The sequence below is a fragment of the Psammomys obesus genome, unplaced genomic scaffold (genome assembly GCF_907164565.1).
Source record: "Psammomys obesus unplaced genomic scaffold, mPsaObe1.curated_primary_1811, whole genome shotgun sequence".
Classification (NCBI taxonomy): Eukaryota; Metazoa; Chordata; class Mammalia; order Rodentia; family Muridae; genus Psammomys; species Psammomys obesus.
The window spans coordinates 21751178-21771547 of NW_026592890.1; the positions used below are offsets into that span (position 1 = coordinate 21751178).

The 20370-nt window shown below is 40.9% G+C and overlaps 1 protein-coding gene across 3 annotated transcripts in view; it reads right to left on the reverse strand.

Annotated features, from left to right (window-relative positions):
- Atg5 (autophagy related 5) overlaps positions 1 to 20370 on the reverse strand; it is a 92712-nt gene that overhangs the window by 59988 nt on the left and 12354 nt on the right. For 2 of the 3 annotated variants that reach the window (XM_055616187.1, XM_055616186.1), the window contains exons 3-5: positions 17004 to 17131; positions 12342 to 12420; positions 5496 to 5658 (exon numbers count right to left, since the gene is read on the reverse strand). In XM_055616187.1, coding sequence (XP_055472162.1) covers positions 5496 to 5658; positions 12342 to 12420; positions 17004 to 17131 — 370 coding nt within the window. Of the gene's footprint in view, positions 1 to 5495; positions 5659 to 12341; positions 12421 to 17003; positions 17132 to 19124; positions 19262 to 20370 lie in introns of all 3 variants that reach the window. The other variant, XM_055616188.1, reaches the window with a different exon arrangement.

A 20370-nucleotide genomic window follows, 5' to 3' on the forward strand; every position in this document is an offset into this window, starting at 1 on the left:
ACTCACTCACTCACTCACTCACTCACTCACTCACTCACTCACTCACTCACTCTAAAAGAAGAGCTGGGGAAATGGCTCCGTAAATAAGACTGCATACTGCTCTCCAGAGGATCCAAGTTCATTCCCAGCACCCACAACTGTTAAAACTCCCAGGGGATCTGGAAACCGTGGCCTCCAAGGGTAACAGCATCCACGTGTGTGCACATACCCTCATATAGACACACTCACAGACACTTAAAATAAAAGTATGTAGTTAAGACAACAAAGACCCACAAAGAGAGGAAGATGGACAGATGGCTCAGCAGTTAAGCTTCTTCACTGCTTTTTCTGGAGGCTCAGAGTTCAATTTCTAGTTCTCACAGATGCTTATATTTCCAGCTCCTGGTGATCTGATACCCTCCTCTCGACTGTAGGCACCCCTACTCTGGTGCACAAACCCTTATACAGATACTCACCCATTCAGTAAAACTAAAATAAATATTAAAAACAAAAAAATTCCTGCTCCTCCAGAACATGAGTTTCTGGGTTTCCAGCAAGCATGTCAGGCCATTCAACAGCACCTATAATCTTAGCTCCAGAATATCCAGTATCTCTGGCCTCCAAGGCACCTATACTCCTGACATATACACGTGCCAACACACATACCTACACCAATTAAAATATATATTTAAAAAAGCCACTTAAGAACTTAAATGTAGGATAATGAAATCGATGTCAGAAGTTTTATGAAATAATGAACAGTGGTGAGGTGACTGAGGTCATAAGATAAACAAGTGCTTTGACTGAAAACTTAGCTCATTTTATTACCTGGCAGGCCCGTCTTCAATATCCAGCAAAGACCATTTCAAAAGTAAAAGTATTTACTAGAAAACCATACTCAATAGTTTCTATGATGTCTAGAACTTAACTTTTATAATTCTATTACAACCATCTTAGTCTTAGTAACGTCACATCTCAATCATTTAAAAATGCCTTACTGTTTCATCTGCAAGTATATGGAACTTTGTATCATTTTCTTTTTTAAAAGTGTTGACTCAGTCTGGGTGTGGTAATGCACATCCAAAATCCCATCATTTGGGAGCTGAGGCAGGGGAATTAAGTTTGTTATCCTAAACTAAAGCTGGTCCCAAAAACCCAAATAGAAAAAAAAAAAAAAGTAAGTATACTCTGAGAAGACTAGCTGAAAGCTGAGCCTTGTATTATTCTTGTTATCTTTTACTGATTTCCTCAAATCTCCCCACACAATGTGACACTGAAACAGAAAACCTGTGCATGGATTGACAACTGTCTCATAAATAAAAATGCCTCTTCTTTTTTCTTTTTTGAGACAGGGTTTCTTTGGGTAACCTTGGCTGCCCTGGACTCACTCTGTAGACCAGGCTGGCCTCAAACTCACAGACATGTGCCCGCCTCTGCCTCCCAAGTGCTGGGATTACAGGTGTGCCTCATTGTGCCCAACACAAATGCTCCTTTGTCTTCTGTTTATGACATTAGCTCTGTTTCAGAGAGGTGCCATATTCTTGTATCTAAAATGAAAGCCGATAAAAAACTGAAAGGCAGATTATGCCCTAAATGAGTTTTCTTGGTTTCATAAGCTTTTCTTATTTCTCCTTCAGAGAGCTCCAAAATTAAAATTAGCATTTGAAAGTATTCAAAAATTATTGAAACTTGTGCGTTAGCTTTGGTGCTGTCCAGGTGCAGCTCTGAATGGAAAAAAATGGACCACCCGCTTTGTCTGAATTTGAACAAATTTACAACTGCATCGAAAAAAGGTAGCAACGGTTCTATGACCTCAAAAATAATGAGGACCTTATCTTGGGGTTTTAAAAAAACAAATCTTAAATATAAAAACCCATTTCCATAAAAATTTAAACCAAGAATATTACACTATTTATGAAACACTCTAATAGTACTTCCTGGTCATGTGAGGAAAGAGATAAAAAGAGTAAATCAAACTTCTATTTTTTTTACACTCTAAGACAGTATCATGTTTTGGGGATAAAAATAAAAGACATGCACCAGCCATGAGTACATATAGTGCAAGGTAGAAAATAGAGCAGTGCAGGAACACTAGAGAACAAAAGTGGATATAACTGGCAGGCCCTCAGAGCGCACAGCGTGAGAGCCCTGCCTCCTGTCTGCAGCTCCAGGAAGCTGCTTGTATCTCCAGGTGTAGAGGGCCACACCTCCTGGCACTCATCTTGGCTCTACAAACAGAAGGCTTCACACAAAGGTGACGTCAGAGGAAGTAGAAAGACAGACAAGCTAAAGAGTCAGAAAAGGAGAGAGCAGTACTGCAGAGAGAGGACAGCCAAGTGCCCTCACAAGCCCTCTGTAGTGAACCTCCAGCACTCTACTCCACAGTGCCCACCTACTATCTCTGCACACTGCGGCATGCACGCGGAGGGCAAAGAATAACTACAGGAGTCGGCTCTGTCCTTCCACTACATGTGTGCCAGGGACAGAGGTCCGGCTGTCAGGCATGCTAGCAATGCCTTTACCCACCTATCGATACGGCCAGCTCTACTTCACAACTTGCCTGTGTGTGCCTGTGAACGAATGTGTGTGTGTGTGTGTGTGTTCTCGAGTGCCTATGCGTACCTGTGAATGCTCACGCACGTTTGTAAGGGAGCAGGAAGTGATACTGAAATAAGACCTCACATAGTCCAACCTCACTTGAAACTTGGCTATGTTCAGGATGGCCGTGAACTCCTGGTCCACTGTTTCCACCCACAAGTTCTGCAACTGCTTGAGGTCAGCTTTTTCTTAGATCCCTTCTGTATGAGCCCCAGCTTCTATGTTTGTGACAGGTCTCTTATAGCTGGCCTCTACCTTCTAGGTGTTGTGTTTACCAACATGCACTACCACAACTGAGTAGCCAGTATACTTTCTTTAGGTTATAAATCATTTTAATTATTTGGTAACAATTTTTTAGGGGAAAAAGTGTGGTGCTTGGCAGGTTTTGAAAAAATCCAGATGTATAAATATGAAACTATGTAACAATTCCAAGTCACGCAGATCAAATATAAACCTAACAGAAGAATGAGAAATGGGATTAGTGCGTACATCATAAAATATGTGCCTTCTGTTGAGGTCACAACACTCTGCATTTTGCAGAAAGTTTAGTGAATAGCAACTAGCCACGCTGTGATTGCACAACACTGCGGTGTCACTGCAAAGAGCTTACACTGGACTTTTGTCTCGGCAATGGCAAACACAAAGATACAAGACATAGGACTGTCCCAACTACCCGCGCATACTGTGAAAGTGATCTTAGCAGCAGGGAAGGCTGGCACAGCACTGCACCTGTAAGCTGGCCGTTTACAAGGTGGAAGCAGGAAAGCCTGAGCCTGAGGTCAACCTGGGCCACATTCAACCTTGGACAGTGGTGGGGCACAATGGCATCATTCCATGATTTGTATAACTTTCTTATCAAAAAAATAGAAAAGTCTGTTACTATTTCATATATAAAGTTAAAAGACTGAATAAAATAATTTAAAGGAAGGAAGGAAGGATGGATGAAAGGAAGGAAAAGAAAAGAAATAAAGAAACAAGCATAGGGGCACACACCTTTAATCCCAGCACTCGGAGAGCCAGATGCAGGAGGATTGCTGTGAGTTCAAGGTCAGCCTGGTCTACAAAGCACGTCCAGGATGATTTAGGCTACACAGAGAAACCCTGTCTCGAAAAACAAAAACAGAAAGAAAAACAAAACAAAACAAAAGGCTCTCTGGGACACTGCTTGCTAATGGAAAATAAGGACCTAATTTCTGAACCCTATTCTCACATGAAAGCCAGGAGTGATATGTATGCTTGCAGCTCCACACAAACAGGCAGGTCCCAATGCCTGCCGGCTGGTCAGCGTGTCTAAACTGGGGAGCGCTAACTCCAGTGAGGCCCTATGTGAGCAAGTGGTGTGAGAAGCAATGGAGGCAGATGACCTCCGCAGAACCACACCCAAGCGAGTAGCCGCCCCCTGTGCACACCCCACACGTGCAGTGTTATTTCTTTGTAAAATGTAAAAAAATTATGAGAAAACATTTTTGCTCTGCCCACCTGAACCCAAATCTTTGTTCTAATCAGGTTAAATACCGTCTATACCTGCAACGTTTACTTACTGCATTATCTTTGAGAGTTGCTTTACTATGAACACCAACAGTCTTATTTAATCTGGGACCTTGTCTGCCATCCCCTTGTATGTTAGTGAACTCACCAGCAGGTTTCCCCTGCTGGCATGTGAAGAGTTCTTACTGTTCTCTGTTCAGGGCAACGTCAGTGCTGCACTTTCGGTTTCTGGGCCATTCCCTTTTAGCCCGCCCATAAATGTTAAGTGGACTCAAGCAACTCAAAGTACACAAGGAAGCTACAGCACCACCTGCCTTGCTGTTCATGTTCTGAATGACAAATGCAGAGCATTAATCAATAGACGCTAACATGTAATGTGGTTTGTCACCCATCTTGAGCACATCTGTCATTATGTAATGATGCCCACGCTAAAATACTAGCAATAGAGGCTGGAGAGATGGTTCAGTGGTTAAAAGATCTTCCAAAGGACCCAAGTTCATCCCCCAGCACCCACAACTCAGTCCCTAGCAGCTCACAATGGCTGGGAAGTTCAGTTCCAGGGAGCTGACACCCTCTTTTGGACTCCACAAATATGCATAGGTATGGCATGTGCACAATACATATACACACATCCTTTAGCAATACAATTGTATTTTACATAATTACTTATGGTTAATATGCCACAATAGCTAAAATTTGAACACTATAACTAACGAACTGGTTGTACTTAACCACGCATACTGGAAAAGGTCAAGTCAGGACTCTTAACACCAATCAATGCAGAAGAACTCATTCTATCAGGAGTATTTTCTCTCTCCACTTGCTCACTGGCTCTTTCTTTCTCCCCCCTTTTCCTCCCAGCTGCTCCACCCCGCCCCATGTACCACTGACTGGCTTTGAACTTGCTATGCAGTTGATGACCCCTCAACTTCTGTTCCCTTGCCTCCACCTCCTAAGCACACGCACTGCCATGCCTGCATGTGTAATACTGAGGATCAAGCCAGGACTTCTGAATGCCTGGCAAGTACTAAGTTGAGAGCAGTCTCTAAATCACAGCAAGGCAAAAGAAAAGCCAAGCACAAAGCAAGCATATTACTGTGAGCAAGAGGAGGGACAAAGCTGGACTCCTGGTTTGAGTAGAGACCCTTCAGGATGCATTCAGTTTCCAACTAGGATACAAAAGGGCCATGCTTAAGGAATGAGGACCACACTTTTCCTTCAGAAGCTAGACTAAAAGGTTTATTCTGTCTCAAATTGTGAGAGAATCCAGGACCACAGCAATACTGGCAAACGAACAGATGACTAACAAAGCTACTTTGCAGGTTTGGGCCTGCGGCTGGAGCTGACTGACACTCCTAAGGTAGGAACTGCTCACGGCTGTGTTTCTGGCTGTGTTAGGTGGACTCAGAGGTCAGGCGCTGAGCACTTACCATTCTGCAGTCCCATCCAGAGCTGCTTGTGATCTTTTTTCTGCATTTCATTGATCACTTGACTCTTATGCTTTAATGCATCAGCTTCTTTCATACACGACATAAAGTGAGCCTCAACCACATCCTTGGATGGGCAGTGGAGAAGGTCCTTTTCTGGAAAACTCTGTCAAAGGAAACACACACACAACACATGCAGACATGAATTAGCTTCTAAGAGAACTACATTTCCCCGTTCACTAGTGATCCCCGCACACTGTATTTTATTATCACAATAAGTGTAAGGACTTAAAATTAACTTAATGAGCCTTACCTATTTGACACAATCTGTACTGTCACAAATCCTCATCTGTGAGGTTATCTTTTGCAAGTTCCTAACTGTATCACACATATGATACCTACAACTGACACCAGCAATTACAAATGTGTGGCCTTTGGAGCCAGAGCGATATCTACAAGAGGCATTGACATTCCTCTATATCTACCTTCAAAAGGCCCAACTCTAGGAAGGCTTTGAAATCCTCCATGATAGGAACTCAGAGAAACAGAGCCAAGCTGCTTGTGTAGCCAAAACAGCTGAAGGGAGTGCTGTAAAGAATGACAAAAGCTCCTCCATAGGCCCCTTTCACCATGAGTGCCTTTCTTTCACATCTATCCAAGTGAAAAAAGGCTCTTTCCCAAAGATAACAGTGAAATTACAAACAGATCCTTGATTCTTTACATTTCAATCTTTCCTAACGTGCATTAGCTATTGTGTACACATGCTTATCTTTCTGATCCAAACAAATTCTCACAGAGTGTGATGACATGTTCACTCACTAGAAGCATGACAAACTAAATTTAATTTCACTTTTACAGGAGTACTCTGAAAGATTCCCTTTAGGAATCAGTTCGCTTGAGGTTTGAGGAATGTCTTTTTAATATTTTATACACACACTCCCCACCACATTCTAAGGACCTCTGAGCTAAATTCTCAGACCCTCCTTCTTGAGATTATAACTTCTAGAGATTCTAATTAAAGAACAATCACCAACTTTCTGCAATGTATCATCTAAATAGAACTAACTAGAAGTAACTGAACAACATTAAATCAAAGCACTATTTACAAGTAAGTGAAAAAAATTCAATCCATTAGAAATATCACCAAAGTGAGGGTACTTTGTTAAAGCAATGAAGCAACACCAAAAATAAATTTTCATGTCACATGTAAAGAACCAAATATCTCATTAAACATGAGCTCTCACTGTTTTATTATAGTCTTCTCTAGTAGTTGATTCAGCATTTAGAATAAAAAATATAAAGTTATAGTTTATAAGTTTACTTTAATAAAAATCATTTAAAAAAGTTTCCCAAGATTATTTTAGTGCAAAAACACAAAGGGTTGGGGGGGGCATCCCCCCCAAATATTCCTTCTAATGTATTATTTTTCATTGGGAAAAGCAATTTGATGCCTGTTTTAATCCCAGTTTCAGGAGATAAAAGCAAGAGAGACACAGATTCAAGGCCTGCATGGGTCATGAAGACTTACAACCCACCTCCTTCTATGCTCTTCCCACCCACAACCCAAAAGCTAACAGAAGTTAACCAGACATGGCACATGCTTGTAACATCAGCATTTGAGGACCATGAATTCAAAGTTACCTCTGGTTGTGTAGTTTGGGGGCAGCAAAAACTACAATATCCTGTCTTAAAATAGAAAAGAGAAAGAAAGAAAAAAAAAAAAGGTAGATGAAGTAATGCAAAGATAAATGCACCAGATACCAAGTAACGTTAACATTTCTCACTTCTCTTAAGAGACCGGTTCTGCCAAGGTGTAGTGTACAAGCATGGCTATAAGGAATCATCATTCCTTGCTACAATCTAGAGGGTATTTATTTCTCATCATGTTTCCTGGATCCTATTTGTTCAATCTTTAGACTCTCCGATAGGAGCAACTTTACTCATTTTCCTAATACTGTTTCACTACATTCTTCCCACTGAAAACATCTATCCAAAGCCAAACACAAACCTTAAACTCAACTTTTTTTTGGCTACAACTCTCAAGATTTGTCACCACACATTCACATAAGCCTTTTCATTCTTATCAATATTGCAATCAGGTAGCCACCATGATTAGTCACAGAAACACCTTTCAACTGGCTGTTTTAAGTTCTCACCAAGAGTCTAATACATGTGACTGTTCTCTAGTCATGCTCAAGTTTCTGCTATCAACACTTCCCACTTTCCTTTCATCTAGTCTCTGCCTCGCTTGCCTTTTCCAAAGCTATTCTTAAATTCGTGTGATCTGTTTCAAGTATGTAACCTAGGACCTCTTTTCTTTTTCATTCCATATCCTCACCTTGAGTGAGATTACCTACTTCCATATTATGTATGAACTAAAGATTATCAGTATTATTTCCTGTCAGAATCCTTCTTAGGACTTTCAGACCCACAATCATCTAGCAAATGTCCCAGATGTACAAGCAACTCAACAAATCCAATGATAAAATAATGCCACCACACCTCCTCCACATTTCCATAGCAAATAGTCTGCTGCTTTATATCCTAAGTAGATCTGGAATTTCCCAACTTTCAACACCAGGCTAAGACCTATTTAGTTCTAAAACCCTTGCAACAGCACTCATGCAGTTTGTTTTATTGCTGTGATAAAACACTCTGACCAAAGGCAGCTTATATGGGAGAAAAGGATTTATCTGTTTTACACATCCGGTTCATAGCCCATCAATGAGGGAAGTCAGGGCAGGGACTCAAGGCTTGAAGTTGCAGCCATGGAGGAATGCTGTTTGTTAGCTCTCTAACTGGGAAGTTTATTCTCAGCCAGCTTTCTAATACAGTCCAGTTCTACCTGCCCAGGTTACGATGCTATCCATGGGAGGCTGGACCTCGTGTGTCAGCTAACAATCAAGGTCATCCCCAACATTCTGTGCACAGGCCTTTCTGATCTGAGCAGGCTTTCAATAGAGACTCCTTCTCTGGTGATTCTAGGTTCTGTCAAATTAACAGTTTAAGCTAACAAGGGCACATGCCTATAATTTTATACCCTTAATGCTTTTGCACTGAGAGTCATAGTGACCTTCCAAAAAGACCTAACTTAAGACCTAACCTTCTCCCTCCACTTTTCCTTTTACAATATATCAAAGCCATCAAGATGCTACGTTACTTCAAGGTCTACTAAGTTGCCCACCTAAACCTCCCACCCTATTCCTTGCACGCATGCAAACACTTGAGTAGCTTCCATCTTCAACATTCTTTTAGTTCTTCCAGCAATACTCTCTCATTTCTGCTTTCACACCAACTATTTGAACACTGCTTTCTTCCACCTAGAACATTCTTTTCTCCGTGTCTAACCACTTAGAGTGTAGCCAAAGAATCCTCAGCTTTAGGTTTAGCTTCTATGGCATACCATCCATGAAACTTTCCCTTTCACCCGCCAAGTCAAGGTTAAGTTCACACTGTCCCTACACTGGACTCCGCAGTAGTAATTATACAGCATTGTTAGTTAGTACTACAATGCCTGCTAACATAGCCACAGGTGAAAGCACTCTGAAAGTCTAACTCAGCAGAGGTAAGGGCCTCACTTCTCAGTAAATCTTTCTTAAATAAGTCATATTATTGAGATATGATCCATATACAATATAGGAAGCTTTAGATAAATCCTGACTGAATAGCTATGAACCAAACAAAACAAAGATTATAATAACCATATGCCTTCATTCCTCACCAAAAGTTAGCCACAACCACTACCATCACCCTCATTCTCCACCAAAAGTTTGCCATAAGTTACTCTGTACCCTGAGCAGGCTCCCTCCTTCCTGTCTCCACCAATCACTGAAATAATATGCTGCAGCAGTCTTGCCTATGATAAAATCATATATGAAATAGTGTCACTGACTTAGCTTACTCTTGAGATTTACTCATGTGACTGCACTCATCAGAAAGAGGCTTTTTTCTGTCACTGAGTTGTCACTGAATATGTGATATTGTGTTTAATCGTAAAACCTGTTGCTGGCATGATTATTTCCAACTTTTCCCTGGTTAAGAAAGCCACTGTGGACAGTAACATGGAAGTGTCCTGGCAGACATCGTTTGTCTTTCTGAACACACAGCTAAACTCAGCAACGTTGGCCACACAGGTCTAGGTTTATGTTTAATGCCATTTAAAACTGCAGCATTTTCTCAAATTGACAGAACAATTTTAAACTCTCAGATGCAATATTTCACAGTTCTGGGTACTCAATGTAAAATTTATTAGTCTTTTTCATTTTAGTCATTCTAGTAAGTGTAAAGTAATCTCTGGCTCTGGTTTTCATTTACATTTCCCTGATGACTAAAGAGGGTAGGCATCTTTTCAAGTATTTTGTCGGTAATTCATAGGTTCTGCAAGCTTTCTGTTCAAATCTTTTGCATTTGTTCCAAAGCAAGCGACACATGAGGTAAGTGGCTGAGCATAATGTGAATTCTGTGTGTACTTATGCAAATATTGTCCACGAGCAACAGCAGGTGCACACCGCATTCTGTAGCCAGCTAGGCAGATCTGAGTAGAAGTGCCCGAAGTCTAAAGCCTCCATGAGAGAAACACTTCCCGTCAGCAGCCACACTCGCCAACCACCCACTGCAGCCTCTCATCCCAAACAGCCTTCCCACAGTTTCAGACTGGACGTGCTCACGACACCTATCTCCAGAAGCAAACTCTGAGTCTTTTTAAACTTGAAATGCCATCCTTATTTCAGTATTTACGTACCTCTTAGCTACTGCCTGTGTAAAACTACGCTGTGGAAAGGTTTTGGACTTGTCCCTGAAACTGCACAATCTTGAAAAGCAGTGCTTTTGTTTTTGTCTTGCTTTAAGTAAACATGCTGGATTCCAGCAGAACTGCTTCTATGAATGGCACGGTCAGCTATCCTTGTCTTCTTCCTGATGCACATCCATCATGGAGGGTCCGCAGAGACATCTCAGTGGGTAAGAGCACCTGCTGCTCTTGCAGAGCTCCCAGGCTGGGTTCCCAGCACCCAAAGGGCAGCTCACAACCATCTGTAAGTCTAGTTCCAAAAGATATGACACCTCTTCTAGCAGCTACAGGTAACAGGCATACACATTCATTCAGGTAAAATATTTACACACATACAATAAATCTAAAAAGCATTTTTAAATATCATTTAGGAAGATTTTTGCTATGCCCTTGGTCAAAATGAGTAAATTATCTTTTATTCCTAAGCTTGCTAAGGGTTTTATTGACAATGGTTATTGAACTCTGTCCATATATGTTCTATGTCTACTAGTTTTGTTGTTGTGGCTTTTCTACTTAATTTTGCCAATGTAAGAAATTACAATGATTGATGACTGAGTGTTGAATCAATCTTGTACTCATGAGATAAACTCAGCAATTGTTTGTATTCTTTTCTAGGTACTGCTGGGTTCAGTTTACAAATTTTTACCGAACACTTTTATATGCATGTTCATAAAAGATACTGATTTGCAATGTATTTCCACTTTCTTTAATAGTATTAGGGTCAGTTATTCGGCCTTTAAAATAGGCTGGGAATGTCTTCAATATTTGAGTGTCTTTGTGTCCTTCAATCCTATATCCCAAACTCCTAGAAGAGTGTTGGGCTAGCACATAGCAGGATTCAGTATTTACTGAATTAATAAACAACCTACATGACACCACTAAAGCTTTTCTCTCATTGCTGAAAAACCCATGTGAGCAGGCAGATGGGGATGGAGGGAAGAGAGAAGACAGAGGCCCCTATATCAGGGACTGCGGAGATATGTGGGAACATCCATATGTGGGGACAGCCGCAGCAACTGTGCAGCTGATGGAAAACTACTGAAGTGCCTATGGAGACAATGTAAAACTTAGAAAAACATATTGGAAGGAAAAGAAACAACCAACCACCACCATCACAGCAACGACAAAACCCTACGATGGCCGTGAAAGCTGGTGCCATGTGTGCTAAACTGATTGTTGGGTAGGCCAGGTCAGTTTGCTAACACTGAAACCAACCTGGAGGCTGGAGGGATGTTCATGAAATGGGAAGTAGGAAGGGTGGAGCACAAGTAAAGAGGGAGGAGACCAGTAAATTACTTTTTATTTTTACTTCTTCTTGAGTTAGATTTCATTATGTAGCCCAGGCTGGACTCGAACTCCTAATGCAGCCCAGGCCCTAGGTGCACTTGACCTCAGAACCTCTCTGACTCTGCCTCCTGAGCACCATGACCACTCAGCGCACTATGCCCAGGTATGACCAGTACTTTACAATTTATTAGGACAAAATTACCCAACATTAAAGTTACCTGGTTTCAAATCTACAGGAATTGTGTCTGAAAACAGAGACTCACAAATCTTTGAACTTCTATCAACATTACTAGTTATTCGAATCTCTACTCTCATGCCCACATCTACACCTGGGAATTTTATTATTTTCTAAATATAACTCTATATATTATATACAGATTAGATATAACAACTTGTTATAAGCCTAAAACATGGATTACTTGGCCCTAAAAAAGAAAAGATATTTATACATTAAATGGTTTTATCAAAAATTGGAGAATATCTTAGGGCAGAAAGAGCAGCCGTGAGAAGTTAGAAGGAATGACTATCCTGGATCAAGCCATTCGTCAGGTGTGGAAGCAATGCTGCAACCCCAGCACTGCGATGGCTAAGCAGGACAATCACTTTAAGGCTAACCTAGACCACACACTAAGTGCCCGGCCAGCATGGACTACAGAGTGAGACCATGTCTTAAAAACAAACAGAAAAGGAGAAATAATAAATTATTTGAAAAAAATTTCTACACTATTAAGAAGCACAAATAAAACAAACGGGAACTGCTATTTAAACTATACCTTGAAATGTACTGTGATGTTCCAAGGAAGAGCTGAACTTGATGCAAGAAGATCAAATAGTAAACCAATTGGATAATGCCTAAAAAGGAAAGGTATATCTTAGAGGAAAAATACATAAATTTATAACTAAACCCCCCAAACATTTAACCCCACTTTCATAGGCTTTACTGAACAGTAACTTCACACAGCTACATGCCTGCGTCAATACATGCACTCCCCCCAGCTGCTAGGTGTTTTTCTTCTAAATTCTTCATTCCCAAGAGGAGTTTCAATGTACTCCTTCTATGAGTATACTGGATTCTTATGAGCTGTTGTAGTGTTAAATTATCATCCTGGTACTTACAAGATGAAACCATTCACTCTAAGTTTATTTAAACACAAAAATATCTTGTTTACTTTTGAGAGATGATGCCACTATGCAGCTCTGGCTGGCCTGCTACTATCTTAGCCAGATTGGCCTCAAACACATATCAATCATCCTTCTACCTCTACAACCTAAATGCTGGGATTACAGATGTGCTCAACCACATCTGCCGCTTTACAACAACTAGTTTTGTTTGTTTGCTTGTTTTAGAGATGGTATCTCATATAGTTCAGGCTGGCCTTCAACTCTTAGACCAACTGCCTTGAGAGCTGTGGTGGTAAAGGCAGCTTATGCTTTTCTTTTTAAAATTAACTTTTATTTATTTTTACATTGTATGGATTTTTTTTTCAAGTATGTCTGTGGATTACATGCATGTATTGTCCTCAGAGGCCAGAAGAGAACATCAGATCCCCTGGGACTGAAATTATAGACAGTTGTGAGCCACCATGGGGATGCTCAGAATCGATCCTAGGCCCTCTAGAAGAACAGCCAGAGCTCCTAACCAATAAGCCATCTCTCCAGCCCCTACTTTCTATTTTCAAAATTTAGAAATTTGTAAGTGTACAGACATTCACCTAACGAAAATGCAAATCCCCAGTCTGTGATTATTTCTCTTAATATTATGTATGTATGCAAATATCCAGACTTTCAATTATGTAGTTACAAAATCCTCCAGGCATATAACCCCATTATTCAGGAAGTGGAGGCAGGATGCAGAATTCAGTTAATCACAGCAACATAGCAAGTTTAACACCAGTCTGGGCTATGTGAAACCCTGCATTCAATCGATGGATGGATGGATGGATGGATGGATGGATGGATGGATGGATGGATGGATAAATAGGCTGGAGGAAGGTTCAAAAAAGCCTGCCTATTGAATTCAACCTCCCAATCCTAAATTAAGGTGGAGAACAGACTTCCAAAAGTTGTCCTCTTACCTCTACAAGCTCTACTCCACAGACAGACAGACAGACAGACAGACACACACACACACACACACACACACACACATACACACAGGTAAAACAAAAAAGGATGATCCATACTTTACAGTACTACTGCCTCAGGTCATTTCATAGAAATAAATGCTTCCTTCTTACCCCCCAAAAAATCATCACACTGAAGATTCACAAGTTTATTTTTTTACTGAGTAAACAAGGAGCAACTCCAATTGCAAGCCCAAGTAATTTAATTCACTTGCCTAGTTAAAAAGGCCTGAATCTGATGCCCTAAAGGCCTTACCCCCACAAAGGTCCACTTTACAAAATAATTTTTAAAATTCCAAAAATTTACAACCTTAGAAAAATGAATGGAAAAGCTAGTACACACACACACACACACACAGACTGGAGATAGGGAATAATCTACACAGCATTTACAAACTGTGAAGAAGATCCTATGTTGTAAAGAGAATTATATGCAAGTCTGCATTAACTGTCTCGCTGGAATGTGCTCTTGAAATTGCACACACTATTCAAGTCATTGTATTCCAGCTAAGTTTAAGACCAGCAGTATTTCCCAGAAGCCAGTTTTAACTTCTTACTTCCACAGTCCATTCTGAAAATAGTTTAAACATTTAAAAATCCCATTAGAAATACTTATTTTACAGTTAACAAAAGAACTTTCTTAATTTTGTACTCAAAAGTTGAAGATCTAACTAATTTTCTTTCTCCTCCCCACTCTTTTTCTACAGTAGAAAGTAATCAAACCCAGGGCCTTATATAGGCTAGGCAATTTCTCCTAGGGAGCAACAAACTCAACCAGATTTTACCATTAACAGGGTTTACTGCCAAAGTAGTCTTCAGAGAATCTAAAACTGTTTTCTTAAGGTGTTTTACCATATGAAAGTGTCAAATATAAATGACTACTAAAGTTGTAGTAACAAGAACTGTCACTCCTTAAAATGCAGTGTTAGAGCACCCTCTGCTGTCTAATCAAATCATTCCAAAAAGACCCAGGTTTTCAGATGGATCAACACTTCTGTTTCTCAGATAACTTTAAAGTTATCAATGTAAATATATGAGGGCTAGGGATGGGCCCAAATAAGGCACTTGTAGCCTACAAGAGACTATGTTTTAGAAGCTACCTATGCATCAGTAACAGTTATTTTTGAGACAGGGTCTCTCTATGCTGGCTGTCCTGGAACTCACTATGTAGACCAGGCTGTCTGTCCTCAAACTCACAGAGATCCACCAGCCTCTGCCTCCGAGTGCTGGGATTAAAGGATTGCACCATCATGCCAGGCTTGTATCTTTAACTTATTTGGGCATTCTGTATGCCTAGTGCTGTTATGCCTAGTGCTGTTATTTAAATAGCTTTCTGTTATAGTTTGGACAAATTAAAATAGGCAACTAGAAAATTAAAGAATAGAAGAGGGGGGAAAATATTAAGTAGACTGTCAGCAGTCATGGCACAAAGGGCCGAGTTGAACCTCTTACAGTCCAGGACCTGCCAAGCATTCTGGAGCATACCCTATTCCCAACAGCTGACAGGCTGCAGCTGGAAACAGCCGTGATTTGACACAAGCCTGGATTACAAAGTGAACCTTCCTCCCACCAGCCTGGACAACAGACAAAGATCCTGTCTTGGAGGGGGAAAAAAGATTTTCCAGAAGGCTGAGAATGAAGTTCCGTGGAAGAGCAATTGCCAAGACTGCTCAAGACCCCTAGCTCAATCCACAGTGATGAGTGGAGGCAGGGTGCTTTCTCAAAGGATGTAGGAAGATGATATACTTACACCAAATCACTCTTATGCAATAAAAAGACTAAATTGTTTCTAACATTATTGATGTGGTGTCTAGCAGACAAAACCTTAAAGAATTCCAGAAGTGCGCTCCTTCCAAATTGTCCTAGACAGCTGCACAATAAGGTTATTTACACCTAAGTACCTTTTATTTCCTAAGTCTCTTTCAATGCCTCTTCATGTTAATGCCCCGGAGTGGAATAAAGTATTTTAACTTATTTGTATTTTTCAAATTCCACTTAAATCATAGTCATCAATATCTTTCTGCAACCAAATGTATGCAAACAGAAACATCTGAATACAGGATTCCCAGTATAGAAGCCTGACCGAATCTACAGCCTTCTCTTTGTAACTTCTCTACTCTAAATATTTTGGAAGCACAATAAGTAAAACTCTCAGGAACAGAAAATACCAAAACCTCATCTGCATATGGACAAGCCCAAATTTAGGGTTGTTTTACAGAATCTTAAAAATAGCATAGTAGCCAGAGTGTGAGGCTGGAGAGAGAATCTTGGCAGTTAAGAATACATACTAAGGGCTGGAAAGATGGCTCAGCAGTATAAAGCACTTGCTGCTCTTGTAGAGGACTGAGGCTCAATTCCTAGCACCTACGTGGTGTCTCAAAACCACCTGTAACTCTAGTTCCATGGGACCCAATACCCCCTTCTGACCTTTATGGGACATCAGGCATGCACATTAGCAATACAAAACACATCCTGATCTTGCAGAGAACAAGTTCACTTCTCAGCGTCCATATGGTGTGCCTCATAACCACCTGTAACTCCTGCCCCAGAGTGTCTGGGGGCCTCTGTGTCCTCCATGGGCACCTGCACTCACTTATACATGCAAATAGACAAACATGAATACACATAATTTTAAAAAGTTAACAAAGAAAGCAAATATGTTAGTCTATTATACAATTATCCATCATCCAAACAGTAGGCAGATTTTTTTCCTGTGATGGTTTAAAGAGAAATGTCACCGAAGGCTCAGTATCTGAACATTGGGTCCTTATCTGTAACGGCACTGTTTGGGAAGGCAGAATTGGGGGGAGGTGAGATAGGGAGTGTGGGGGACAAAGACAGGGTCTCATATGGCTCAGGCTAAACTCTTCATGCAGCCACGGGTGACAAAGTTCTGATCCTCTGGCCCCCACCTCTGAGTGCGGGGACTTTACAGACGTGCCTCACCATGCCTGGTTTTTGAAGCGTTAAACTGAACCCGGGGCTTGGAGCATGCCAGACAAGGCAGAGCACTGTCCGCAAAGCACTGCGTAATGCTTAACCTTTATTTATAAGCTAGGCGAGTCATTTCTTCTCTCTTTTGTTTGAGAGAGGGTTCTGCTGTACGGCCCTGGCTTCCCCGGTACTCGATATGATATACTGACCAGGGCAGCAGAACTGGCAATCTGCTGCTTCAGCTTCTTGAACGTTGGGACTACAGCTACCACGCTTGGCTTTCTTTCTTTGTAGAACTTTTTACAGTTGTTCCAGGACACTATACCTTCTTACAGCTAGCATATACTAAATGCTTAACAACGAAAATAACTCACTTACCATTTCAGGGGTGTGCCTTCATATTCAAACCATATCTCACTGACATCTTCTTGCCTCATAACCTTCTGAAAGTGCTTTTTCACTTTGTCAGTTACCAATGTCAAATAACTGACTCTTGGCAAAAGCAACTGAAATGAAAATTTGTAAAGCCATATTTACTTACTCATTATGGTTTCAAAACAAAGATGTATCAAGTAAGCCTTTTAATTTTCAGAGAAACAGTCGTGTTCTCTGCATTACTTTGACTACTTAATCCAAAGTCATCTGCTTCTTAGAGAAAATGAAAAGCTAGAGTTTAATTAGTAAATGTTTCTAATTGGATTATAACTTCTAAGTACAGCTTAGGGCATATATGCTTTTAATTAACACAAATCTACAATTTTTCCTTACCACTTTATATAATACATAATTATACATTATACTAATTAAGATATTAGGTAGTTCTATTAAATTTATCTTAAATATTGAATGATTCACATGAGCATTATCACCTCTTTTACACAGAACTTAAATGCTTAACATGATACTAAAATATATTTATAATATTTGAATAATATAGTTAATAAATGGCAAAAATACATTAGACTCTTTCAAAAATTATAAAACCAATACAGGTGGTACACTGAGGGATTTACAAAAATCAAAAGGGCATAGTAAACTAGCTATTTTTAATCTATTTGGTATAAAATACATTTGTGTAATGGTTGGCTTCAATTGTCAATTCGACACAATCTAGATTCACTTGGCACAGGAGTCTCAATGCGGAACTGTCTACATAGAGCTGGCCTGTGGGAGAGCGCCCTGACTGTGTTACGTCATGCGGGAAAGCCGGCTCCCTGTGGGAGACAGCAGCTCTGGGGGAAGTGAGTAGTAAGCATGCATTCGCTTCTGTCTCCTCCTGACTGAGGATGTGGGGTAACTAGATGCTGCAACTTCTGCTGCCTCTGCTTCTCAGCAAGAATGGACTGCAACCTGGAATTACATCAACACCTACCTGCGCATTACTCGTTTAAAAACAAACCCTTTCTTCCTAAGCTGCTTCTGTCAGGGTATGTGTCTATGGTGTATGTGTGTCTATGGTGTGTATGTGGTATGTGTGTCTGTGGTACATTTGTCTGTAGTGTCTCTGTGTGTGTGTATGTCTATGGTCTGTGTCTGTGGTGTGTGTGTGGTATGTGTACATCTATGATCTGTATGTCTGTACGGTTATGTGGTTTTGCCTTTGGGGCTACTCAGTAAACAGACAAAATGCCATCTGATTGACAGACACGTAAGTGTGGATAAAGAAAAGCACAGTAAAATCAGAGGAGACGTGAAATTTGTTTTTAAACAAATAATGCAGGGTTGATGTGGTAGCATATGCTTTTAATCCCAGAACTCACAGAGACTGAGCTAGGCAGTAGGCAGAGACTGAGCTAGGCAGTCTCTGTGAGTTCAAGCTAGCCTGGTCGACAGACCAGGTACACACATATACCTTTATTTCTCCCCCCACACCCACATACTTCTCTCCTACCACACGCACACATATACACATGTATACATACATACATACATACATACATACATATATATATACACACACATGTATACATACATATACATATATACACATATACTTACACACACATACACATATATAATATTTTTCACTTAGATACTTGGAGGCTGGGGACTGAACCCAGGGCCTCTCCTCTAAACGCAGGGAAGACAGTCTACCACTCTACTACACTCCAAGCCCCATATTTTATTAAACATGTTGGGTTATAACATATGATCGTAAATTAGGTCATTAATAACATTAGATCAATGAACATGTGTAGTTGTTTTACTAGTGTGCATGTATTCGTGAGTTCATTCATAAACATATTTGACGGATTAGCTGCCTGGAATTATCTAAATACTTTAAAAATCCAATCTGGGGTTAAAAGCACTGGTTACTCTTGCAGAGGACCTGGGTTCAGTTCCCAGCACCCACATGACACACCACAATTGAGAGTGTAACTCCAGTACGAGAGGATCTGGCAACCTCTTCTGGCTTCCTCAGGTACTGAATCATGTAGCATTGCAGTGCATGAGGGAAAATACAAATACACCTAAAATAAAACTTAAAAAAAAGCCAACCTGGCCAGGTAGTTGTGGTGCACGCCTTTAATACCAGCACTTGGCAGGCAGAGGCAGGAGCATCTCTGTGAGTTTGAGATCAGCCTGATCTGCAGAGTGAGTTCTAGGACAGCCACAGATACAGCAAGAAACCGTGTCTGTAAACATAAAAAGACAAACAAAATCCAATGTGAACCTATTATTAAAAAATAGCTTCCTACTAAAACACAGCACACTGCTTATGATTCCACTACCATGTGTGACAGTACATGCCTGTGTGTGGTAAGTACCGGCATGCTAAGCCCGTGCTCTATCATCGAGATAGCCCTGGCCTGACTCTGCTCTTACATAGCTGAATGAATGTACACACAAAAAGAACGTGTATCAGTAGGTCTACAATGAGTGTGTGTGTCTGTGTACAGCATGAGTAGAGGGGATGCATTTATCTTAAAGATTTGTTATTATTTTAAATTATATGTGTCTACTCTATGTCTGTGTGTTTGTGCAGGTGTCTCTGAAGGGCAGAGCTAGGCTTTACAGGGGGCTGTAAGCTACCACCGTGGGTACTGGGAAGTAAAATCGGGTCTTCTGCAGAACAGTACGTGAACTTCTCTGCTTAGCTGTCTCTCTGGGCCCCTATTTATTTGTATTTATTTATTTATTTGCTTGCTTGCTTGCTTACTTACTTATCTATTTATTTATCTATTTACCTATTCATTCATTCATTCATTCATTCATTCATTCATTCATTTATCGTATGTCAGGTGTATGTGCACATACATGTAGAAACCCAAGATCAATGTCGGGTGTCTTCTTCCATCACTCTTTTGTATGAGTCTCTTGCCTGCATGTATGTATGTGCAGCACAAGAATGCCTGGTATCCAAGGCGGCCAGCAGGGTGTCAAGATGCCCTGGTACCCATGTTACAGATGGCTGTGAGGCGCCACATAGGTGTTCAGAACTGAACCAGGGTCCTCTATAAGGGCAGCAAGTGTTCTAAACCACTGAGCCATTCTCCACCCACTCTCCACCTTCCTGAAACACCACTAGATCAGGAGCTCACTGGTTTGGCTTGACTGGCTGCCCGCTCTAGGGACCCTTCCTTGTCTGCCTTCCCAGCGCTGACACGACAGGCATCCAGCAGGTTTTTGTGGTTCCTGGGGTACCAGACTCAGGCCCTCACACTCACACAGTAAGCACATGGCCTGCCAAGTGATCAGCCAGTCTCCTAACCTTGCCAACAGCATGGAGTAGTTACACACAGGT